Source organism: Fukomys damarensis, unplaced genomic scaffold (assembly GCF_012274545.1).
Source record: "Fukomys damarensis isolate Sample0158 unplaced genomic scaffold, DMR_v1.0_HiC HiC_scaffold_22, whole genome shotgun sequence".
Lineage (NCBI taxonomy): Eukaryota > Metazoa > Chordata > Mammalia > Rodentia > Bathyergidae > Fukomys > Fukomys damarensis.
The window spans coordinates 20,665,588-20,691,997 of record NW_022900934.1 but is presented as its reverse complement, the minus strand read 5'-3'; the positions used below and the strand labels follow the sequence as shown (position 1 = coordinate 20,691,997).

The 26,410-nt window shown below is 49.3% G+C and overlaps 1 protein-coding gene across 1 annotated transcript; it reads left to right on the top strand.

Moving 5' to 3' along the window:
- The first annotated feature begins 1,728 nt into the window (after positions 1–1,728).
- Arhgap40 (Rho GTPase activating protein 40) lies at positions 1,729–21,494 on the top strand. The gene is given in 16 exon segments (XM_033767098.1): positions 1,729–1,775; positions 2,205–2,291; positions 3,093–3,201; positions 4,436–4,496; positions 7,001–7,035; positions 9,397–9,537; positions 10,168–10,279; positions 11,335–11,446; positions 11,738–11,973; positions 15,209–15,276; positions 16,858–16,913; positions 16,915–16,957; positions 16,959–17,034; positions 19,122–19,467; positions 20,024–20,175; positions 21,325–21,494. Coding segments are annotated over 15 exon segments (1,551 nt in total). The 3' UTR covers positions 20,046–20,175; positions 21,325–21,494.
- The last annotated feature ends 4,916 nt before the right edge of the window (positions 21,495–26,410 follow it).

Genomic DNA, 26,410 nt, shown 5'->3' with positions numbered 1-26,410 from the left:
AGTGGTTCTACTGCCTGCCTCACAAGTGCAAGGACCCAAGTTCAATGCCTGGTACCAAAAAGAAAAAAAAAATAATAATCTCCAAATATTTTCTTTTCAACTGGTGAATCAGAAAGATCTTGAGAGAGACAACCACTCTGGGTCCTACACAAATGAACTTGGCGATGGTTTGGACTTCATGGTAACCCAGTGCAATTCACCTGTTTAAACTGTGCAAGTCAACAGTGTGTTGTATACTCACAGGCTTGTGCAACCATCGCCACAAACCATCTCAGAACTTTCATCGCCCCCAAAGCAACACCGTCCCCATTAGGAGTCACTTGGTGTGACTGGGCTGGGAGTAAGGTCACAGCTGCTGCACAATGGGGAGGTGGGGTGAGGATGTGGAGCGGGTAACTGCAATGCCCACCTGAGCGATGGCAGGTGGAGTCCCTGGTGTTCCATTCACCCACTGTGGTGTCCTACCTGCCCTTCCATAGAGCGCCTGACATGGAGATGCTCCCTCGATCAGCTCAAATTTTAAGATGGTTTCTAGTGCTGGGAGGGTTTGTGGCCCAGCCCAGGCAATGGCCAGAGCTTGTGGAAGAGGATGCAGTTTCCAGAACCAAGGAGCTCTGTCCCTAGCAGAGTGTATGGATTACACAAAGACAGGAGGTAGGGGTGGGAAATTTAGAGAACTGGCAGACTCAATACCTGGAAAGCCAGGTTCCTGTGGGAAGATTACCTGTTTCTATCAATTTCACATTTCTAACAGTGTTTAGGTTGTTTGCTATGCTATTGCATGAAAGTTCCTTGTCACAGATTCTTGTGGATACACTCCTTCTGTCTCCCAAGAACATATTTTAAATCTGAAAGGCTAATTCATTATCTTCCCTGTTTGCTGGCATTTATCCAACATTTTTCCATCCTTCTACATTTAACCTTTACCATTTTGAATTATGTACTTTTTTAAAGTTGCATATGGATGGGTTTTGTTTTTTTTTTAACCCAAATTGAATGTCCTTTTCCAACAGGGAAATTCAAACCATCTATGTTCTTTTTTCTTTTGGTCTATTTCCAGATGGAATAGAGAGATCAAGAATCTTAACAGGGATGGATATTGAGCTCAGATATCCATGGAACTTGCAGAATATACTTTTCTCATATTTGTGCAACCTCAGAATACATTCCTCCTCCCTCTTGTCTACCAAGAGAAGCTAATGATCTGATGGCTGATGTGTGTCCGGGTCATTGTGGATACCAGTCTGGTATTTTGGGCATTATTACCAACTCAAACATTTCTCAAGGATTCTGGTCAGCAGCATAGAGATGTAATCTCCAATCTCATTTGAAGCCCTGGGCTGTCATTTATCTGGACGGTGAATCTTGCTCTGTCTTATCCTGGAAATACGTGATTGCACAGAGTGGACGTTCATTTAAAGCAGCTTAGAAGGAAGAGGGCAGATGCAGAATTTGGGGCTCTCAGGATAAACCACACAGCCTGAGTCATAAGACACTGCATCCAGGACCCAGAAATTACTCTGTTTTCCTCTCTCCATAGCTACAGAGGGAACTTCTCCTCTCTGCTCCCCAAGGAAAACTGGCCCCTCCAGCCCCACCTCTCCACACAGTGCCTGGCACTGCCCCACTCACACTCTCGACTAGATTGGCTCATTTTCTGGGCGCACCCAGTGGCCTCCTACTTTGCTCTGGGCAGATCTGGCTGGGGAGGGGAGGGAATGAGGGGTCATGAGTTATAAACAGGAAAACCAGGACCGTGGCTGTGGGATTCACGAGTAAGGAGGTGGGTGGAGGGCGATACAGACATTTCAGGTATAAATTCAATGTGGTCAGTTAAGCACTGCCCTGGGATTTTGTCACCCATCTGGTGTCCCACACCCTCGCAGAAGTGCTCTCTTCCCCACAGTGTGTCAGAGGCTGCTGGCCTAGTGGAAGGTGAAAGAGGCAGAGTGGCTTGGCCCCTTCTCTGTTTTGGGCAGCAGCATTGCTTGTTGCCAAGGATCCTAGAGGACTATGGGTCCTCGGTCATTTTCCTGAGATAGCTACGTGTCTGTCATTGCTGAGGGACATGCAGGGGATACCTGCCAAGCCCCCAGAGACCCAGGCTAGCTTCTGGACTGGGACAGCTTGGCCTGACCTCCCTCCTTCCTGCTAGCTACAACCCAGGCCCAGTAAATCCACCTCAGCAGAGGGGTCCCCTGAAGCCACACCCAGCTGTCCTGGGTGGTGAGCTTATCCCCAGATGGCTTCCAGATGGAGGAGGAGTGGATCCAATGGGGGGAGGAGCTGAAGTGAGAGGATGGGGGGGTCAGCTCCTCAAGCGTCAGAGGCCCCAGCCCGGCCTACAGGGCAGGTGGGAGGGTCTTATGCCAGCAAGAAAGATGTGACAGGTTCCTGACATGAGCTGGAACATGAAAAGGTGTCCTCTCTTGCCTGGACTCTTCCAGTATGCTCTTTGTGGTCTCCGTGCTTTAACCCCGTTCCCTAACATCTGAAGTAAACAATTCAGTCAAAATGACCGGGGCCGGTGACTTAGCTCACCTGCCTGCAGCGCAAGGTTCCAAGTTTGATCCCTGGTACCCCCTCCATTACCTTTTAATAAGGTAAATTAGATTATGTAATCCCTGAGAGTAAGTCATTCAGGAAATGTTTACTGAGCACCTCTTATGTGTCAAGCACTATTTATACACTGGGGCTACAACAGGGACTGCAAAGCAGTCTCTTCTCAGTGAACTTACCTTCCTGGTGGGATTCTGAGATGCATGAAACCCCAGATGTCGTCCCATCTCCCTCAGAGTAAGAGACAGCCATGTGTCCCTGTAACTAGCCCCCTTAAACTTAGCACAGAGCAACACTAAGTGGCTGTTGATACTGCGATTATATCTCACACTTCTGGGGTTGACTGGGCTCAGCCAGGCAGTTCTTGCTCAGATGTCTCCCAGAGTGACAACCCAGGACGGTGGGATGGGAATTGTCTCAAAGGATTTCTCACCCACGTCTGTGGTCATGGCCACCACCTGAGCTTGTCACTGCACTTCTGCCCCTCGACCTCCTTGCTGTTCCTTGACCATGAAAGCACATTCCTGCCTCAGGCCTTACTGCCCACTGGAAGGCTCTGCACCGAGGCATCTGCAGGGCCTATGCTCTCCCATCACTGTGCTCCTGGCACCTCGTCAGGAGGAGTACCAGCCATTTCCCTCTGTAAGATGGTGTCCCTGTCTGCTTAACTCTCTCTCTAGTCCCTCACATGATTTCACTCACTGTCAGAGCAATTTTCATGCCCTAATTGTAGCATGTGTTTCTTTGTGTGTTGTCTGTGTCCCCATCAGACCACACTTCCCATGAGGCCAGGCCCTGATCAGCCTTTTTCTCCTCTGTGTGCTCAGGGTTGGGAACAGAGCTGAGTATGTGCCTATTTGGGAATCGAGGGATGAATAGGGCATCCATGTGGAAACCTGCAGCTTCGCTGGCCCAACTGACCACATGAGATTTGCAGGATTCCTGAAGGCTGATGGCCTTATAGTGACTCCAACACTTGCTAATCCCTGGCATGGCTGCTGGTGGTTTAGGAGATGCTAACTGTCTGTTCCCTGTCCTGGCCAGCAATCTAATTCCAACCAAACACAGGGACTAGGATCAGAGTGGAACAGGAGAAACCTCCTTGGATACCTAAATCATCACAGGGGCATGTTTAGACTCCCAGGGCAGGGCAGCCAAGGATGCTGGGAATTCGTTTTTCCCATTAGATAAGACAGCTGGCAAGTGGAGGACTCTGAGTCCTCCATTTATGGTGGGGATGTTGTTTTCTTTTAAAATAGATTAAAGTAATAAGGGTGGCCCATAATTAGGGGTAAATATTTGGTAAATGACTGTACAGTGGTTACTGGATCCAGATAAGCATTACAAAGGAGTAGGTAACAGTCGGAATTACAGGCTGGGGAAGGTGGCCCAGACGAGTGAAGAAAAGTCCTGTCGTCATGGTGGAAACAGAGCCGCCAAGCCTGGATGGAGCCCCAGAGTGAGAGGTGGAGCCCCAGAAGGAGTGGTGGTGTCACAAACTGAGGGCAAACAAGAGGAGGCCTCTAAAGGGGACACCGAGTGTCCACTCGCACACTGCGTGGCAGGGCCCCTGTGACTCTGCAGCAGCCTCTGCCAGATTCGGGAGGGGAAGGGAGCTCGTTGCTATGTTCCAGGATCAGAGCACACAGGCTCTTCCTCAGCTGCCTCTGTTTCTGAGGGCTTTGAATGTGACAGGTTTAGGGTGGGAGACTGGCTAATGCACCAATACCCCAGCAACTAGATGCCGTGCAACTCTTCTCCCCGTGGAGAGTTTGGCCAGTGTTAACTGGCCTCCTGTTGGCAAAAGAGAAAGCAAAATGGGAGTGGCTGGAGGACACAGCCTGTCAAGCCTCCTTGGTGAGCTGGGCTTGGTCAGGGGCTCCTGTCTACCCCGACACACACACAGGTGGCTGTCATGTGCCACCGGCTGGACAGCTGTGCCTACTTAGCCTAAAGATAACACACATCACCTATCAGAGTTGTCAGGGACATTTTGAGGCCTTCAGTTCCGAGGTGGGTGGCATAAGGGTCACTGCAAGCCCTGTCTCCCGAGGTTGCCGTGAAGCCACCACAGCCTGAGAGATGGAGTGATTCTGCTGTGGTTCTGTGTGTTTGCACACATGTGTCTCCCTGCATGTCACCGTGTCCCCGTGTTGCATGTAGGTTTTTGTCTGTTGTGCGTGCAGATGTATCGGTGCCTCTTGCCACTGTGTGTCTTTAGGTGGCCTGAAAGCATAGGTTCTCTGTACATGACTATCAGTAAGATCGTAATACTTTTTAGCACCACTTGTATATCATGCTGGCACTTGAAGCCTGACAGGTATGGGCATCTTCCTTCTTGGAGTAGATTTGAAGTGGCATAAAGTGATTAAAATGAGAAGCTTTACAGCCAGAAATCCCAGGATGCCATAGCTCTACTGGCTTAGCTACTATGAATCTTGGGTAAGTAACTTAGCCTCTCTGAGCTTCACCTGCTCCTTCAGTGGGGAAGAGGTTGTGAATGGCTCCTGTCTCCCACGGTTGAGTATCACCAGTTTCCCACAGGACCAAATGGACATCATCTGTAATCTGCTTAGAAAGTTATATTTAGAAAATGGGGTCTTGGGAATGAAGTGGATCCAGCTCGGTTCTGCGGCTTCTAAGGTTTCTCCAGGTATGTGGCCTTTATTCTCCTGGTCCCTGGGAGTCCTCTAGGCTGTACAAAGTGAAATAAGAGAATGCACACACCTCTGAGCATTTCCCTTTTCCTACTGGTTCCTTCCCCCTCCTGCTTGAGGGCCGTAGGAAGGAATCCTGAGTTGACTAGTTGGGCTGGGCCCTTAAGTGAACTATTACCCTTAAGCCTATGGACATCAGTCCAGAAAAATCTGTAGCTGGGAAGCCACTTCCTAGGCAATGGTCCTCAGCTAGGAAATCAGTTCCAGGACAGTGGGCCCAGGTCCTAAGTCTAATGTTAAGTGAAACAAATCAGATACAGAAGCTTCAATATCACACGGTTTCTCTTATATGACAAACCCAAAGTATAAATAAAAAGTTAAATAAAAGACAGATAATAGGAAACATTGTGATAGGTCTTTTGCAAATGGGAAGGGGACCAAGAGATGGAGGAAGGGGAGGGGAAGGGGACATAAGGAGAATTAAGATGGGTTATGTACATGTACCAACTACCCATGATAAATGTAATCATTATGTGCTACAAACATGTACTAATCAAAATAAATATTTAAAAAAAGAATCACCAGGCCAGGGATTTAGCTCTGTGGTTCCACCGCCTACCTCGCAAGCACAAGGACCCAAGTTCCATCCTGGGACTGGAAAAAAATAACCCACAAAAACTTGCTTCCTGTTAGCAAAATCTTTTGATTCCCCAGGAGTAGTGGAGCCTGGAGGGGCTGAAGGAGCAGGCTGGGAAGGAAGAGGGCTTCCACGTGGACTCTGCCTACTCAGAACATGATGCAGGGTTCCTGCAGAGACCCAGGTTGTCCCCTAGGGGCATCGGTACCCTAGCAAGGGTTCCCTGCCAGTGAGAACTATCCCGAAAAGTTGCCAGCACAGCCTGTCCCCTTCCCCTCACACCTTCCACGCTGCCAGGCATCCAGAAAAAAAAAAAAAAAAAATTGCCGAGCCATTTATTTAATTGGTACCACAAATAGTAACTAAGAGACTGCTGGGTGTGGGGGGCTGGGGAACAGGGCGCTTACCATCTCATAGTACAGTATTTTCACTGGTGCTCTTGGCCTTTAATCATCCCTCCTCCAGAAAACTGAGAACTGTCCACCAAGAGTTTTCCTAGTTATTTTTAAAATTAATTTTGGTGCCTGGTGTGTGAGAGACCCAATCCTTTCGTTTTCAGTGTTTCTCCTCTTAAACATTCAATTATCCCGGCTATGATGTACTATGAGGTAATCATTTATTCTTAGGTATTTAAGATTGACGTATAATCCATTACAGTGCCTAGAGATTTACCGTGAACAGCCTGATGCGGTACCTGTGTAGCTACCATCCAGATCAGGCTATAGAAATGTCCGCCTCCCTGAAGCCTCCCCTATGCCCTTCCAGAAACTCCCCACCCCACCCCGTCCAGGGTAACCTGCATTCTGACTTCTCTCCTGGGGTGTAGTCTTTCACAGGTCCAGCTGTTACTGAGGGCAGAGTCTCCTCACTGACTACTTTGCGGTGTGGTTGGATAATCCTGTAACACTCCACTGAGGGCTGCCTGGCTCTGGGCATTGCTCCCAGAGTCCCCATGCCCCTGCTTTTAGCCTGGTCTCTCCGCAAGACATGGATGCTATCTTTGAAACCCCACTAGAAGATAGAAAAAAGAGAAGCAAAGCAAGGTGACAGAGCTGGTTGACATGGAGGCTAGAACTGGGGTCCCACTGACCACTGTGCTCTACTGCTCAGGAAACTTGTGTCACTCTCACAATAACTTCTCTTCCAGTACAGCAGTGGTTTAACTGGGGATTTAGCGCAGTGGTTCTGCCACCTGACTTGCAAGTACAAGGATGTGAGTTCGATCCCTGGTACAAAAAAAAAAATGTTTTAATTCATTCACGTGGAGTTTTGCTTTAAAACTTTTTATTTTGAAACGTTTAGTTCCATAAGAAATTACAAACAAGACTGTGGAGTTCTTGGGTCACTTAGTGTTCACTTCGCTTCGCGCAGTGACGATATCCCTACATAATCATAGTCCATCAGATATGATTTTTAAATAATGAGTCCCTACTCCTAAAAACTCAGAGATAATTAGTGCTCAGGAGTAGCTGGCCTTCTTCCTTCATTTTAAGTCCATCAGATGATTTTTAAATAATGAGTCCCTACTCCTAAAAACTCAGAGATAATTAGTGCTCAGGAGTAGCTGGCCTTCTTCCTTCATTTTCTCCCATTAAATATTGATCATGACTCTTAATCGTGCTAATCACACGTTAACCTTTGAGCACAGATGCACGTACTTTACAAGTATTCTACAAATGATTTATTTTCATACAGTTATGTTGATGGTAACCATGTGAATAAATAAAAAGTAGGAATAAGGTAATTGTATTGGTGCTTACAAGAGCTTGCAGGCCTGGGACAGGGCTCCTCAAAAGCCTGCACATGCTCTGAATCCGATTTAATACAGGACACAGGAATTTACAAGATTGGCCTACCGTGGCTGCCCACAGAGCCAGATGTAGAAGAGTGTAAAGATCTGTCCTTGCACTAGAGATCCGAAGAATCCAGCAGAAGGCCTGGAGCCCACAGCAATGTCCAGTAGGAGTCTGCTTCGGGAGGCTGAAGGATCTGGGACAGAAAACCAAGGGGTCTGCACCAGGGGGTCAAAGGGTCGGCACTGAGAGCTAAAGAGTCTGTGCAGAAAGCCAGGAGGTAATGCCTAAGGCAAAGGCAAAAATGGGAGCGCCTCTGAGGAAAATGGTCCACAATGATGCTCTCCCAGTGAAAATCAGCTGAAATCCCATCCTCCTGTTCTCCTTTTTATACCATTCCCACAACAACCCTTAAAGTGGATCTTCCACTCCCAGAACCATGCTGACTCAGCTCAGCTGGGCATTCCCACTCAAGTTCACAATTAACCACTACAGTAATAATTATCAAGTTCACACTGTTTATGTGCCAGGCACTGTGTTGTGCATACTTTATAGAATGTACGTCCCCAACAGTCTAGTGAGGTTGTATTGTCAGCTTTCCACCACTATAATGGAACACCAGAGGCAGTAACTCACAAGGAGAAAAGGTTTATCTTGGTTTATGGTTCTGGAGTGTCAGGACAAGATCAGGCAGTCCCATTGCTCTAACCCGTCAGAGCAAACTACTCACCAACAAGCCAGAAAGCAAGAGAAACAAGAAGGGGCTAGGGTGACAAGTCCCCATCAAGGGCACACCCCAGTGACCCAAGGACTCCCACCACTCCCGATAGCACCATCCTAGGACCCAAGCCTTTAATGCATGGACCTTATGGGGACATTTGACACCCAAAATACAGCAGAAGTACTCCAGTTCCCCTTTGGAAGATTATTCTTATTTTACAGATGAGAAAACTGACACCCAGACAGGCAGAACTGTTTGCCTAAACTCGTAAGTAGAGTCAGGATTGACTCCAGGAAGTGTGACTCCATGCACCAAATACTAGGCTAGATTTTAGTCACAGGATTACTAAATACAACCATAGACCATTTCCTTTTCCTCTTAACACTCTAATAGGGCACTGGGGGATCATCTGGTCAAGTTGTCCGCCCAACGCTGGACAAATCTTGCTTTCTGTTTTCACCTTGGCTACAGAATGCCTGGAGTTGCCTGCGATCCCAAATGTGGCCTCTAGGTGGCACAGTTGAGGACCTTTTGTTTTTGTTTTTGTTTTTGTTTCGATACTTTCCAGTTTCTCAGAATAAGAAAGGAGCACACTAGAGCCATGAGTAGCTTGGCCAAGGGTGGGGATAAATGGGGTGAGGGAGAGGAACAAGAAGAGGAGCTATGATATGAAGCCCATAGGGTGACCCTTGTCCTCCAGGCCCTCTTCTATTGCAGGTAGTAAAAACAACTTTCATTTCCTGGAGCTTCGCTGTGTCCGTGGCACCCTCTGCTAAGCACTTCGCTCCCATAAGCTACTTTTGCACTCAGCGACCCCTGGGAGGTGGGGACTGCTTATTATTACAAGTGAGAAAATCAAGGCTCCAAATGTCACCGGCTGGGCAGGGGCAGAGCCTGGCCTTGAGCCTAGGATGGGGCCCTGACCAGCTTTCATCCACGATGCTCTTCTTCCTGCCTAAACTCGCGGAGGGATGGAGCGCAGAACGTATCGTGCACTCGGGGACGCACTGCCTTCACTTCGATCCCTAGAGGTCTAGAATCCCCCAAGGCAGACGTGGTGTGGCAAGGACAGACCTGTCTTCACGGCACACTAAGATCATCCCTTCTGGGGCTCTCATGCAGCTGCCCAGGCTCGATGACCTCCTTGGCATGGAGCGGAAGAGGAGCAAGGTGTGAGGTGGCCCGCAGCAGGGAAGCAGCCCCAGCAAAGAGGACTCTGCTGCCACCTATGGTCCCGGCGTCATTAAGACTATTGCATGCGCTCTGCCACCAAACACACTTAACTTCTAAATTTTGCAGGCTGTGTATCTTTTTCTGCCTATGAAAACAATTCCGTGCTTCTTCTACGCTAGTCTCGCTTGGGAAATCGAGTAAAATACAAAAATGAAACATGTAATTCAGATATAAGCACGGTGACCTCTTAGTGTCTCATCTTCCCTGTAAGCGTGTGTGGGGATATCTCCCCCCCTCCACTTGATGGTATAGAATCAGAGACGTTTCTCAGTTACTGCACCTTTCAGCATTGTCACAGCAATGTTACATAACAAACCCCCAGGCTCTTCTCTTAATCACTCTTGCCGCCTACGCTCATGTTTGTGGGGGAGCCGGGGTTGCGCGGCAGATCTAGGCTGCGCCGCGCTCCAAGCTGTTGGCTGAGTCTACACCCGCTTCACCGGTCTCTCATCCTCGGAGACAGCAGCAGCGTGGGACCCCTGGGAGTGTGTTCTCCTGGCGATGGCAGAGCGCGGAGGGTAAATGCTGCCACCCAACACACGTCAAGCCCCTGCTTGTATCGTGTAGGTCAGCGTGCTGTTGGCTGTGGCTCCTCACATCGCTGAAAACAGGGCAAGGGGTCGGAGGTACAGCCTGCTCCTCCACTGGGGAGGCGGCAAAAAGTGTGGATTCAGGAAGGGTAAAGAACTTGGAGCAAACTGTACCCTTTACCACCACTATTAAGATTCTTTTAAGACAGTTTTTAACTATTTTTCTTCTTAGGTATATATTCTAATAAAATCAACAGTTTCCCCATTCATGGTCATTTGTATGGAAATTCATGGTTTTCTCTATTACAAAACACAGTCACTATTGCCATACCCAAACCTTGTTTGTTTGTTTGTTTGAGACAGGGTCTCACTATGTAGTTCAGGCTCACCTTGAACTCACTGTGTAGCCCATGCTGGCCTCGAATTTACAGTGATCCTCCTGCCTCAGCCTCCCTGACTGTACCACCACCCCTGGCTATCCCTAAACCTTTGACTGCATCTTAGATTAGTATAAAATATACTCATTAGCTAAGCTGTTGATATATATTGCCCTTCAATAGTTGTAGGGCTGGAGATGTAGCTCATTGACGCTGTGCCTGCCTGGCAAGCGCAAGGTCCTGAGTTTGAGCCCCAGCACACACACACACACACACGCACACACACAATTGTGAAAGCGCTCATTTCACTAAGTCATTATCAGCATTGTGCATTGTAATTTTTTTGGTTTATTTCTTTAAGACAAGGAAATGGTGCATAAGAAAGAGCAGGAGAGGGGCCTAGCAGAGAAGGAGAGGGAAGGAAATTGTAGAGGACTTGTGGAAGGAGGTGTTTGCCAGGGAAGACCTCAGGCCAGGATGGCTGAGAAGACCTGGAGAAGACCTTCCTTAGGAACCTGTCCCTCCCGAGCAAAGCAAGACGCTCTACCTGGACTGCCACGACCTGTGGTATCTGGCGCTCCCTGGGTGGCAGCCCGCTGTCCTTTCATTATCCAGCTGAGGGGTCTGCCCGGTGGCAAATGCACCATGTGCATCATTGCTTAGGCAGGAAGTTCTGCTAGAGCTACGAGGAGAAGTCTGAGGTTGGAGAGCTCAGTCCTTGGGAAGCGGGAGGCGTTTGAGTCTAGTCACCCTGCAGGTCTTATGGGTAGAAGCCCAACCATCACGGCAGGCAGAGCCGTACCTTCTGCTCTCTTGACTTCCTACAGACACCTGCCTTTTCAGGGTGCCCCTCACCAGCCTGCTAGAAGCTGGCCGCCAAGTCCTCCCTAGCTCCCAGGTCCCGCTGGTCCTGGAAGCTCTAAATTGTTCCCCACTTAGGCTTACTTAGCTATTGAGAAGCTGGCCTAGGGTGCCCCTCAGAGATATCTACACAGGGCTAAGGGCCTCGGCATTAAAGCAACAGAGACCTGGGTTCAAATTCTGCCTCTGGCACCTCCTACCTCCAAGATTTGGGGTGCAGTTTGAACCTCCATGAGTCTCCCTTTCAGCATCTGTAATGCTAACTACAGCCTTCTCCTTACTGATTAAGTGAGAGAATGCACATGAAGCTCTCAGGACAATACCTGACTCTCAGAAATGGTCAAGAAATCTCTGTTATTATTTTGAAAGAAAAGAGTCCAGCGGCTTCTTCTTCCTGCTTCTCATGGGGGACAAACACACCAGTTTCAATCCCACTTTGCACAGTCGCTTGTTTAAATGTGGGTTTCTTTGTCTGGTAGCTGCTGTCCTGTTGGAAAAGACGCTGGACGTGGAAGATGTTCTCAGGGTGCCTGAGTCCCAGGGCAGGGTCAAAGGTCCCACCACCCCCACATCACCGGGGCTGCGTTATCTCCCTGCACCCCAGAGTGTGTGTTACACTGGGAAAGAATTCAGCTCCTAGAGTGGTGTTCTGTTTGTGGTCTCCACCTCGTTGTAGGATTCCAGGAGGGTTGGAAAGGATGGAGTGGCATTTGGACTGTTTCCAAGATTTAGCTATTACACTGTGCCTCTATAAACATGGGTGCACATGTATCACTATGATATGATTGTTTTAATTCTTTTGGGAAGATACCCAGCAGAGGAATAGCTGGGTCAAATGGGACCTCTAACCTTAGTTGTGTGAGGTATCTCCATATTGATTTCCACAGTGGTTGCACCAGTCTGCACTCCCACCAACAATGAAGGAAGGTTTCCTATCTCCCCACAAGCCCACCAGCATTTCTTATTGGTTTATTTCTTTTTTCCCCCATTAAGTTTATCAGAATATTTAAGGCAAACAATGCAGTTACATTCATCATTGAGATCTTGTACCTTTATATGATATACCCTGGTTATTATTTTTCCCCATTCCCCCGCCTTCCCTTTACCCCCACCATGCCTTCCTATTTACAAAGACTTTGTTTCTGTTTTTTCCTTATCTGATATTTATTCCTTTCCTGTCTTTTCTTTCTCCTCCTAACCCTCCGACTTCCCCTTCCCTTTTGGGACTTATCATCCTATTGCACATTATCTATTATATATTTTGATCCTTATTTGCACTTTCAATTTCTCACACCAGAGAAACTATTCAGTATTTACACGGGTGTCCTATTTATTTCACTTAAGAGCATGGCCTCAATGTGCATCCATTTAGCTGTAAGTGTCTCTAAGTTTCTCATTCTTTATGGCTGAGTAGCACTCCATTTTATTTAAAAACCCCACATCTTCTTTATCCAGTCTCCAGTTGATGGGCAATTGGGCTGTTTCCAAGTGATAGCTATTACAAACTGTGCTGCTACAAACATGGGTGCACATATAGTGCTGTGGTATTCTTTCAATTCTTTTGGGAAGATACACAGCAGGGGGATAGCTGGGTCAAATGGGACCTCTAGTCCTAGTTTTTTGAGGTATCTCCATATTGATTTCCACAGTGGTTGCACCAGTCTGCACTCCCACAAACAATGGAGAAAGGTTCCTTTCTCCCCACAACCCCACCAGCATTTGTTATTGGTTGATTTTTTTGATAGCAGCCATTCCTTCTGGGGTGAGGTGGAATCTCAGTGTTGTTTTCATCTGCATCTCTTGAATGACCAATGATGTTGAACATTTTTTCATATATTTACTTGCTGCTTTTACTTCTTTAGGGTCTGAGAAATGTCTGTTCATTTCAGATGCCCATTTTTGAATTGGGTTTTCATTTGGGGGCGTCTAATTTTTTTTTTTTAGTTTTTTTATATATTCTACATAGTAGACTTTTGTCTGAGGAACAGCTGGTAAAATTTTTTCCCACATTGTGGGTTGTCTCTTAGCTCTGCTTGTGATTTCTCTGGCAGTACAGAAGTTTTTTTAAAAGATGAGATCCCAGTTGATTCTTTGTGCTAGTTCCTGTGCTATTGAGGATTTGTTCATAAAGTCTTCCTATATTGATATCTTTAAGAGTTGTACCTAACTTACCTTCTAGCAAGTTTAGAGTTTCTGTTTTAGTATTTATATTTTTAATCCATTTGGGTTTTAGTTTAATGCATGGTGAAAGATACGGGTCTAGTTTCAATCTTTGACAAGTTGAAAGCCAGTTTTTCCAACACCATTTATTAAAGAGGCTATCTTTCTTCCAGTGAGGATGGTTGGCTCCTTTTTCAAAGATGAGGTAGCTGAGTATGTCAGGAGTTATTTCTGCATCTTCTAATACGTTCCACTGATCCTCAGGTCTGTTTCTTTGTCAGTACCATGCTGTTTTTATCACCATGGCTTTGTAGTATAGTTTCAAGTTAGGGATGGTGATACCCTCTGCCATGTCTCTGTTGCCTAGAATTGCTTTTGCTGTTCTAGGTCTCTTCTGGTTCCAAATTTCTGGATTCTTTTCTCTGATTCTGTGAAATATACTGTTGGGATTTTAACAGGGACTGCATTGAATCTGTATAGCAGTCTTGGAAGTATGGTCATTTTCACTATACTGATTTTTCCTACCCAGGAGTAGGGGATGTCTTTCCATTCTCTTATATCCTCTTCAATCTCTTTTTCAGGATGTTATAGTTCTCAATGTAGAGGTTAGGGTTTTTCTGCTATGTATACTTTTAATAGAGTTTTTGATCTCCTAGATATCAGTTTGAATCTGTTTCATGGATTCCATTTCTTTCCCATGTTGGGTGTTCATGATTTCCATTGCTTTCCTATGCTGATCATTCTGCCTTCCATCATGGTCCTGAGTTCATCTATTTTTTTTTAATCTGTTTCTGTTCTAGAGTCTCTAATCATGACTTTTATTCTGCTCATCATCTCTGTAGTCATCTGGGAAATTATTTTTGTTTTGTATATTTCTAGAGCCTCATTCACTTTTTTTTTTTTTTTTTTTTTTTTTTTTTTTTTTTTTACTTCCTGTGCTATTGGTTCAGGTAGTCCGGGTGGTTGATTACCAGACTTTTCCATCTCATTTCCCCCAGAATTTGCCTTTGGTAAGCCGGAAGACTGAGTCTTGTTTAAATGTCTTTTCATTTCTATTATTGTTGTTGGTACCGTCCTTGGGTTAATTCCTGGGTTGATACTTTGATATTACTTATTGCAAATATCTTTGTCCCTTAAGGAATGATTGCTTCTCAGAGGTGTCTTCCGGATATAGCTGGTCTTTAGGATTTGAGTCTCTAATAACTATGGGGCAATCTTATTTTCATTATACCAGGAAAGTTAACTGATTAGATCAATCACAGCACTAGCCTAGAGATCTTGACCCCAGGTGTGGGATAGCTTTCCCTTCTCAATCCTTTAACCACAAAGGGCTCCATGAGACTGTCCAGAACAGGTGAGCTACTATCCCCCACCTCCTGGGGAAGATGTGCAGGCTGGACATCTGACCGTGGGCACCAGCTCTCAGATGGCAGACCCGGGTGTGTATGTGCACATGTGCATGTATTTGCTTTTTATTTACAAAGTGAGCTCAGTGAGCCTTTTGAACTGTACTGGTTGGGGCTGTCTGAGCCAGCATTAGCCATGGAACAGTGCCCAGCCTTGTGATACAAGGGTTCCTGGACATCCCCACTCTGAATTTCCCCAGCCCAAGGAAGGAGCATCCTTGAACTCCTGGAGACTAAGACCCCGCCTCTTCCACATGCACCCCTGACCCCGAAGGAGCAGCTGCAGGTGCTGCCCTGCTCATCCTCCTCCTAGAACCCAGCTGAAACATCTTGAAATTAAGAGTCACCCCTACCGTGTCAGCCCACAACCGTAGCAATGGCTCTGAAGGTGCTTGCTCATTCATTCAACAACCATGCCGGCTGTGGTGTGCAGTGACCAGTGCAAGCCTTTCCTAAGACTTCCTACAGGAGACAAAGGAGCTGGCAAGAGCAATACCTCCAGAGTGGGTAGGGCAGAGCACAGGTGCCACAAGGTGCTGGCAAGGCTTGTATTCTCCTTGTATTCCAAGGAGAGGGCTCTAAGTACAAATAAGCTGGCTGAGTGCAGAAGTGATGGAACAAGTTTCCGATTCTTTCCAGAGAATGTCACAGGGCCTCCGATAGGCTGAGACCTGGGGACACTCTGTGTGGTTGGAGTGTGCAGCACTTTCCTAACTCAGCTGGTCGTGGACCCCTTTGTTGTGGGAAGCATTGCACGGTGCTGGTGTGCTGGGGAAAGCCAGTCTGGGAAGTACTTCTGCTGGGCATTCACTCTGCTTCTTGTGAAAGCAGATGCTTGGGGCTGGGGCTCAGCTCCCTGCACCCACCCTCCTGGCTGCGCTTGGGTCAGATTGGCACTGTGCCTGCAGGTGAGCCTTTGAGGAGGCCTGAACTTTTTCTTGGAGTTTCTGCTTCCTTCTCAGTAACAGAACAATAGAGCACCTGGTCTGATTGTTTTGGAAATTATAGGAGCTAACACATGAGAAATCATAGAGCAGAAGATGTGGTTCTCTGCAGGTGCTCAGTATACGTATTTGCTCCCTCATTTCCTTCCTCCTTCCTGCCTTCTTCCCCCATCCCTTCCGTCTACCACACTTGTCATTTCCTCCTTTCTATTTCTCTCTTCCTTTCTCTACCCACCTATCAATCCATCCACCCCCATCCATCTTCCCAGCCTTCCATTCCCTTTCCTCTTTCTCCATTTCTGATTAATGGCTGCCATGGGTCGATCAGTTTTCCTCCACCCTGCCCTTCCACATGCTATTTCTGCCTCGGAGCCAACCAACCATGTACCGAACCCACAAAAATGGGAGCAAAATAAGCCTCTCCTGCTTTAAGATGTTTTGTCCCCTGAATGATGGAAAAATTTACTACATTTTCCTTCCCTTCTTCCTCCCTCCCATCTATCCTCCCTTCTACAGATCTTCCTTCCTTCATCCATACACCTTCCTCCTTCCCTCCTTCCCTCCCTCCCTCCTCTCTTGGTCCTTGCTGGCTGTATGTTCCCTTGGCACATTCTCCAGGCCATTTTCCTTCCTATGAAACAGGCACAATGGTAAAACCCACCCTATGGAGTTGGTGGCTCCATATGGGGCTCAGGAGGAAATGATTTACAATACTTTCTAGACCTGAGCCTCTTGCCTGAATTAGAGTCTCGTCAACATCAGAGAGACCAGGGAAGGGAGAGTCTGAGTCTCATTTTGCAGAACAAGAAACTGAGGCAGAGAGTTCATGGATTGAGCTGGTGGCAAAGCTGCAGCTGAGACCGCTGCTCCTGCCCTCCCAGCTCCTGGCTGCTCCTTAGTGACCCACACTGGGTGTCAGGATGTTCTGGGGCAGTTGGGGTGTGCTGGGATTTGAAGGGAGTTCTGTGTCCTCCCCTAGGCACTCCTGGAATTCCTCACAAAGGTGATGGCTCAAGAAGAGTCCAACAAGGTGACTCTGGAAGATTTCCACAGTGATGGGACCCAATCTCTTCCTGCATCAAGGGCACCCCCACCAGGTTCCCCAAAGGTGAGAAACAGCTGGCAGAGGGGGCGGCTGAAGTGGTATGGATGATGTGTACCATCAGGATCTGCTCTGGAAGGTGAGTGCTTCTGGGTCTGCAGTGAGCAGAGGGAGGGTCACAGTGTCCATCCAGGGAGCCCTGAAGGCCCCTCCTCTGGGTGAGACACTTGCTCCCACTGCCGTCCATGGAATGGGTACCATCTTGTCCCTGCCCTAGCTATCTCTCCAACACCTTTGTAGGAATGAATGTATAGGACAGTATCTCCTTCTTCCCTTCCTCGTGTCTAGGAAGGGGCTGCACTTTCTGACTCCACAGCCACACCTCTCAGCCTGTTCACAGCCATCTGGTCTCCCCAAGCTCCCATAAAAAATCCTTTCACATCACAGCTCTAATGATGCCACGAGCTCAGGAACAGTAGCTCTGCCTAGGACAGTCAAAGCCAGATGACAAAGCTACCCTCTATGCCCATTGTGACCTTGGCCTCAAGTGACAGGGAATAACAAAGGGAGGCCAAGAGCAAAGAGAGACCCCTTTGTGATGTCAACAGCATACTGAAAGTCAAGGATGGGGCTGGAGCACTGAGAAGACCCTCCAGCTCTCAAACTCCCATAGATACAAGGCTGCATGCACCATCAACTCCCTCACTTAGAGACACGTGTGCTCTTCCACCTGCCTGTCCATTTAGCCTTGCATCGAGTCTCCTCTCTAGTCACCCACTCATCCACCCACCCACCACCACCCCATTCACTCATTATCATTCACATCTCTCCATCCATCTCCCACCCACCCCATTCAGCCATCATCTTTTGCCCATGTGCCCATCTGCCCAACCAGCCATCACCCACCCACTCGTCCACGAGTCTACCTACTCATTCACCACTGACTGATCCATCCATCTGTCCAGCTTACCTCTTATTCCTCCCTACACCCATAAGATCATTAGATGAGATGTCTTGTTACACACACCACAAGGAAACGTTCCTTCTCACCCCACCCTAACTCTCTTCTGTGTTCTAAACACACCAAGTGCCAGCTGCTTCTCCAAGTGCTCCTCACCTCTGAGTTGTTGCTTACCACCATCCCTCTCCTGGAGTTCCCTTCCCTTGTTCTGGAAGGCAGAAGTCCTCTGCTCATTCTTTCAGACCTACTTCAGGCATCAGCTCCTCTGTCAAAAACCCCCTACCCTTCCCATATCTTTGCACTCCAGTAATCTCACTTTCTCTACACTCAGCCCTGTGAGGTAATGTTGCTACTGAAATACATCATATTATAATTTTTTTATTGTAGTGAATTTTTAAAAATTAAGGATTTTAAGAAATTCCTAAATACTATATTTTTTGGAGACAGGATTATGTAGTTCAGACTGGCCTTGAACTCGTGGCAATCCTCCTGTCTCAGTCTCCCTGAGTCCTAGGATTATAGGCCTGCTACCATGTCCCACTAAATGCTATACTTTTATTTTTTTTTCCTCATTGAGTTTATTGGTACATTTTAGGTATACAGCACAGTTACAGTCATCATTGGGATCTTGTACCTTTACATAACAGGTCTTGGTTCTCATTTTTTCCCCATACTCCTTGTCAAATAAACGTTTCAGTGCCGGGGATTTAGCTCAGTGGCACCGTGCCCGCCTCTCAAGCACAAGGACCTGAATTCCATCCCTGGTACAGAAAAAAAAAATAAAGAAAAAAAATATAAACTAAACGTTTCAGACAGCACAGCTGTAAAGAAAAATAGCGGAAGTCCCCATGGTGCGCGCCTTCTTCACGTCATTTTGTTCCGCTGTGTGAGTGGCACTGTCAGTCCCTGGGGAACAGCTGGCTGTGGTCAGGGCCTGGAGTCTGGGATCTGACTGTCTGCAGGTCTCTGAGGAGCTCCCCAAGGCCCACTGCCCCCGAGTAGTCCAGGGGATACCCCTGTCCCACAAGGCGCCCCCCAGAAGCTTCAGATGGGCTTCGTTCTCAGAGTTGCCCTCCAAACCCCTCCTCAGAGGTTAAACGGCCCCTCCCTCCACCAAACAAGTGATCCAGTCCCACATAAATATTTCAACAAGTAAGTATTTCCAAGCCCCGCATGGAAGGATTCTCTGACAAGGAGAGGCCATGCTGGCCCTAGAGAGGCCTCCAGCACCCCACCTAAGACGTGGATCTTTCTCGCAGGGTCGCTTCTTTCTTGGTCACCCAGGTGCGAAAACTGAATGATAGTAGTGGCCGGCGCTCCCAGCTCTGCGACGGGGGCCTCACGATTTCGCCGCGGAGGAAACAAGTGGACAGAGACAAGGAAGGGCCGGCCTGGGCCCTGGAGGGTTTCCTACCCTGGATGGAGAAACTGTCCGAACCCTCCAGGTTCCCGCCACCAGCAATGCCCACTGCGACCACCAGGGAGCGCCCCGACCCCTTTGCAGAGGGCGAGGAGGCGGTGTCTCAGGAAGGAGGGAAAACCAGGCTGAAACTGGTACCCCACCCCCATTTTCAGGCAGCACTTCTGTAGGTGGGCGAGAGTGGGGAAACTGGGGGTCGCTTTGTGGAGCCCGGGTTAGCTGGGGAGAAGGGTAGTAGAAAGGAAGGGCTTTTAAAGAAATATGGGGTGTTCCGGGGAGGAGTCTTGAATACGGTTCCTGGGGGCAGGGCGGGACGGAGAAGTTGCCCAGGGTTGCGCCTGCACTGCGCATGTGCTTGCGGAGATGCTTTTTTGTTTTTTCTTTTTTTTTTTTTTGGTGCGGAGGATTGACCTTGGGTCCTTGAGCTTGCAAGGCAGGCCACGAACGGCCCAGCTAAGTCCCCAACCCCATGTGATGCTTTTATATAAACCTCCGGGTGTGCACCGCACGTAATCCTGTTGCTTGCTTGTATGAGTGTGAGCGTGTTGCGTTTGTGTGCACACACCGGGATTGTAATCATGCGGGCGCTATGCACATCCTGTGGTTTTTTGGCATGTTGGTGTCGGGGTGTGTGTGTGTGTGTGTGTGTGTGTCCTTATGCACACCTGTGTGAGTCCCGGACATGCACGAGTGCACTTGCGTGCATGGCTCTGTCTCTCCAGACTCAAAGGGACAATGCTCTAGGCTGCCAGGCCTAGGATGGACTCCCTGCGGGTACCTCTGACCCCCAACACTAAAGTGAGCTCTGCTGAGGCGGCCAGCGGAGCTGGAGCCGTGGTTTAAAGGTTGAAGACCCCGACAGCTCCCACCCAGGGTAAGGCCGCCTCTTAGAGGCTGGTGCAGCAGGGAATCTGCACCCTGAGACGAAGGCCTGGGGGTTACCCCGGTGCTGAACCTGCCTCTCAGCTTTCTCCTTCTGTGGTGGTCACAGTGGGTTCTCCAACCTCTCCAGGAACCTCCCGGGCTCCAAATAATAGTGATAGTGGCCACCATTTAATTCATTTGTTCATTTTAGGGGCATTTCTAATGAATGCCTACTCTAGGCAAGGCACCCTGTAGAATGCTAAAATAGTGAGAAGAACAGATAGAGGCCCTGGCTTTACCAGCTTACTGCCATACGGAAGAGACAGACAAAAATCAAATAGCCACAAAAATAAACACCAAGTTACAAACTGTATTAGGTTTTGTAGGAAATACAGGAAACAATGGGCATGTACAATAAGGTATCTGGTATAACCTGGGGAATGATATAAGGCTTCCAGGCACAGAAACCTGCATGTGCAAAGGTCCTGAGGTTACAAGGCACACAATGTGGCTAAACAGCTGAGAGCAAAAGGTCAGTGGGGCTATGGCTGGCCATTGTTCCAGATGCAGGAAGAAGCATGAGCCCTCAGAAGCTTCCTTTCTGGCATGGAGACTCTCAGATTGCCAGTCCTTAGCAAGTGCCAGTCCAGTTCCTTCTACAGATTGGATAACTAAGGCCCTGAGAAGGGGAAGGGGCTTGTCCAGACCCGCATAACAAATTAGGGGCAGATCTTGGAATTGAACTCAGGATCCCTATAACTACAATGATCACTATATGATCATTACAATTATCATACATAATAGCACAGTATCCATAATCTATCTTGACTCAGAGTCAGCCCCTCACAGCAGCCTCCCGTCCCCATCTGTCACGACTTTTGGGCCGTCTTTGAGGCCTCTATTCTGGTGCTTAGCAGCAGGTGGCCTTGTGGCAGGGAGTGCTCACGCTGCCTCGCACCACGTTTTGTCCAGCTGCCTCTGGGTGCCAGACCCCTCTTGTGATCCCAGCTCCCTCAGGCGGGTCCTTGTGCCTCTTCTCCCACCTGGGGCCCCGCATGAGTGAAGACCACCCTTGCGGCCTGACTGCCATAAGCAGTTGTTGGTCTTGCCACCTCCAGAAGAGGCCAACAGTATTGTTTCTTTCTCTCTGTCTTTGCAGCAACAAGTCCATGGAGTCAGCCAACTTCCTCATCTATGAAGTTGAGGGAATACCAGTAAGTTTCCCTGTGAGAAATGGCCCAGAGCCAAGGTCCCCCAGAGTTCTTTGAACGTAAAGGCTCATTGGACCCTTCTGGGGAGGTCAGAATCCAGTTGGGGATGTGCCTTCCCCTGGGCAGGGTTTTGTCCACAATTTCAACACCCAAGGAGAATAACAAACCAGTGCCTCGGTCAAGAGGAGTTGAGGTTTCTTCCAGGACCAGTTGCTTTGGAGGTGCCACCACAATTCCTAATGGGACCGACACCGTGACCCTGGGTGAACCCCTTGTCCTCTCTGAGTCCTTGAAAGGTAAGAATGAGAGCTGGGGCCCCAGGGACAGGGTCACTAGCCGTGAACAGCCAAGGGAACTGGACCAATGACAAACTTTCCTCTACAACTCTTACTGTGTGTCTTAAATGCTGGTCTGTCCCATCCTGTCACTTTGTAACACGATGCTTAAATTGCTTGAGCACTGACACTGAAGGCACAGCTAGCTAACTGACCCTTCACTTCATCCAAGTGTCCTTCTCCCCAGGCCACCTGCCGGGGGTGTGGTCTCTCCAGAGTTGGGTGGAGCTGGATGATAGACACGTGCTGGCCTCTACGGGGCGCTGCCCACACCTCCAACCTGCGGGAGTTGCTGTTATAACACAGTGATTCCAGATAAAGGCATCTACAGGCCTAAACTAATTCATTTAGCAGTGATCATTAATTCATTTAGTGGTGGTGACAACGCTGGTGGCACCAACCCTCCATGACCCCGATGCCTTTGCCTGCTGTCCCTATTGCCCTCGTATCCACTTGGAATCCACCAGGGCCCTTTCAAAATACACATTCAATCCTACTGCACACTCTCCGGCCTAAAAGCTGCTGGAGGGATCCCACCTGCCTTAAAACAACATCCCTGTGCCGCGGGTCTATCATCCCCATGCGCCTGACACCTCCTCCCCACACTTGCCCTTGCTCTCCTCAGCCACATCAGCCCCCTTTCTGCTCCCCACCTGTCTCACGTTTGCCCCTACTTTGGGGTTTGCACCTGCAGTTCTCACTGCACACCTGCTCCCACAACCAGCTGTTTCTACCTCAGGGTCTCAGCTCAGAAGTCCCTGCCTTCTCCAGGCTTCCTCTGACCACCCTATCTGAAGTCGCTTGCAACACTTCAGTTACATTTCTTCCCAGCTTTTATCACTCTCTCAAATTATCTCATTTAGGTCTCCCTGACTACGAGCAGCCCATGAAGGCAGAGACCACCTGAGGTTTCTCTCACTTTTGTGGGTATGACGGTAGCAGCAAGTGCTCAGTAAAGATTGGTTGGGTGAATGAATGAAAACGTGATTCCCTCTCTGTCCTTTTATTTATTTGCTCCAGAAGCTGTCGCTCTCTGTCCTCCTGATTGATATATGCAAATAGAAAAACACATCAGAAGTACCTACAGCAAGGGTTTATAATGCTCTCATTATTATTAATTATTGACAAGAGCCAGGCAGCTTGAGGGGTGACTAATGATATTTCCTTGCAACAGTTCCCAGCACCTGCACTGGTCCAATTGCACCCCTCCCTCCCTTCCTTGCTCCCTTCCTCCTTCCTTCCCTCCCAGGGGTGGGACGACAGGGGCTGTGTAAGGGGAGGGAAAGTCCTTTAACCTCTGCAGGAGGAAGGGCAGGTGCCCTGGAGGGTTCTGGGAACCCAAGCCCAGCTGAGCTAACTTCACACTCAGTGGCCCCAGCTATCAGTGAAAGAGCCCAGTTTAATCACGTGTCAGTTTCCCCATTCATCTTGGGTGCTATCTGAAGCTCATCTTTCCCACCCTGTAGCATTGTGGTGATTGATGATCCTGCAGCCGCCCCACCGCTGGGCTAGCACAGCTCACAGTGGGTGCCCAGCTTCTTCAGGCTCTTTGCAGTCTGCCTTGGCCTGGGCTGGGATGTGTTTGCTTAAGGAGCCCACAAGGAGATGAACTGTGTCATCCCCTGATTCCTGTGTTGACGCCCTAAGTCCCAAGGTGACTGTCTTTGGATATAGGGCCTATAGCAAGGTAATCCAGGTTAAACGAGGTCATAAAGAGTAGGACTCTGATCAGATAGGATCTGATCAGAGTAGGACTCTGATCGTGTCCTTTTATGAACAGGAAGAGACTCAATGGCTCTTCCTTCCCCACCCAGAGCACACAGGAAAGGCCACAGCTTGGAGGCAACCATCTCAGGTTAGGAAGAGAAACCACTGGAAAACAGATTATTGGGCATCTTGATGTTGGACTTCTAAATTCCAAAACTGTGAGAAAACAAATGACACAAACCTTGTTGCCTTCAGCTTCTAAAATAGAAGGAGGATGGGGATTTGCAGATGTCCTCGGCTGGAGGACAAAGGCAAAATTGACACTGGAGCGAAGGATGCGTCTCACCTGGTTCAGGTGCGTGCTTCCAGGGCGGATGCAGCATTAGCAGGGGCCACAGTGGACTGGACGGCAGCCCTGGGCTCCATTACCCCTGCGGGGCTGCGGGTAACTTGCCCAACTCTGTGCTCCTGGAGATCCGGGCTGCTGTTTCTAAGTCACAAAGAGGAGCCGAGGATGACACGAGGGAGCCAACAATCACCCAACCGTTGTGCAAAGTGACCACTGCACCCGGAACCCAGCCAGAGTGACAAAAAAGCCAGGGAAGCCCTCCTGTCGCCCACGGTCTAGAGTGCGAGAGAGGCGCTAACCTAGACTTGAAAAGACTCCGTGCTGTGGGCAAATGAAAGGCGAAGGAGAGGATGGGGCAGGGTCTCGGCACCCTCCAAAGTTGCCCCGTGCTGGGCACCAGAAGGCAAGTTTATTAAGGAAGTGAGGAGTGGGGGAGTGACGCGGGCAGAGAGGAGTCCAGGAAGGGGAGAGGAGGGTTACTGTGGGTAACCGGGCCCAGTGCTGCGGGGCCTTCCGGGAAACAGCGTAAGGTGCATCCGACCGGTGCCCTCGGAGGAGCAAAGGAAGCAGATGCCGGAGCATCGCCCGCCAGCGCCCACCTGTGTCTGGCCCAGGGCCTCCCCCGGGATGCTAACCCCCGACGGGACACATTCAATCTCACCACACGCTGTCAGACCGAACACCTTCCCGGGCTGGGGAAGACCTTGCACAGAGCATCCCATAGAAAGCCACTGACGTGACAGGAGCAATGGGTTTTTAGGAGGAGTGGGTGGGACAGATGTGACCTCCCTGAGAAGACATTTGAGCTGACCCTAAAATGGTGTGAAGGGGCCAGCCACGGGGAAGCTGGAAAAATAAATCTGCAGATAAAGGGACCTCAGCCAAATCTGTTGCGTGCATCAAGCAGGTCAGAGAGGTCAGTCTGTGCCGCCTGGGCTGAGCACTGGCTCAGGGTCTCGGGGAGTTTTCCTCCCACTCCACCCTCTGAGCCCACCTTCACTGGAGCCGGTGATTGGCTGTCCCGGGTAGGAGGCGGAGCCATTGGGGCCCAATCCAGGGAGGCCTGGGCCGTTCATTGGTCCCTGCGGAGGTAGAAGAGGTGGAGAAGAGGTGCCCCTTGGAGGAAGGAGAGGCGAGCCGGGCGGCCTGACCAATTCTGCTACCACTACCGTCCTTCTTCCCTAGTGCTGGAGGGGACAGCAGTGAGCCCTCCCTAGTCACACAGTGACAGGACTTACAACGCACAACAAAAACTTCTACTGAGTGACAGGCAGTGGCCAAGGCAATGGGACACTGACTCCACACAGACCTTCCTTTTGGAATCTGTAGTCCAGGGGAGGAGGGAGGTGTTAAATAAGTGGCCAGATTGCCGTGTACGGTAATTAACGCTTGTGATGAAAGGATAGAGGAGAAGGACAGGGAGCCACAAGCGCAGGAGGCACAGGACCGGAGCAGGTCTGGAGTAGACCGGAAGCCATCAACATGGAATTCTGCGCCCGCTCCAGGTTTGTCCGCAGCTCCCCTAAACACAGCGGGAGAAGTTCTTGCTGGGCTGCTTGAGTCTGGCTTGGAGCTCTCCCCGCCCCAGGCACGCTGATGTGTCTCCGGCATTCTTCAAGGCGTTCATAGCTGGCTCTCCTCTGCAGCCTTCTAAACGGAAAACCAGACGAGACCCTCCCATCCCGCAAACCGTCCCCAGCGCCTAGGGCACCGCCGTGAGGGTGGGATTCCTCAGGCAGCAGCTGCGGGCAGCGCAGCCCTGGCGCTGGTTCCCATGGCAGCTGGAGGGGGCTACCTGGAGCCAGGCTGTGGGCAGGGGACTCTCGAGGCTCCGTCCTTCTTGCCGGCCCCTCACACCTGCTGATCACAGAATATATGCAGTTGGAGCTTCCGGGGATCCCTAAGGGACGTCACCAACAGACTCGGGTTGGTGGGAGGCCTGCCTTGTTTTTCAGGCCTGGATGGAGAAGGGGTGAATGTTGCCGCTGCATGTTGCAAAGCCTTGGAACCGAGGCTGGGTGGTGGGAAGGAAAATGATTCCTGGCAAACCTACCCTGCTGACCTGGCCCCCAACCCCCAACCGGGGTGCCTCCTATGGAGCATTCCCCACCCCCATGGCAGCCACTTTGCATCCCGGCGGAGGGGAGCAGGAACCACTCGTCATTGTCCCTGAACGCAGGCTGGCAGGAGGCCCAGGGTGGGGGTGGGGGGCTCCCCAATAGGGAATCTGCAGCTGCCTGTCTTTAAGGTAAAATTACCGTAATTACCCCAATTACCAAATCCATCAAGAGCTTTGGACTGAGGAGGCTGAGAACAATCAGCCCTGATGGATCAGAGGAGTGTGAGTCACGGGGTCGGGGATAAAGTACCGTTTAGGGGAAGGGGGTGGGGGCGGCAGCTGATGTGCACCAGGCTCTTGATGGGTGGGGATGCGTAGGAAATGCAGGGAAACCATGATTAGCCAAGACCCTACTTTCCTCCTTTGGTGAGCTTTTTCTTCTTTGTGGCAAGGAAACAAAAATCTTCAAAACTCTGGCTTTTTCCCTCTCACAGAACCCTGTATTCTATAGCCACCTGTCTTGTCCTTTTTTTTTTTTTTTTTTTTTTTTTTTTTTTTTTTTTGTACCGGGGATCAAATTTGGG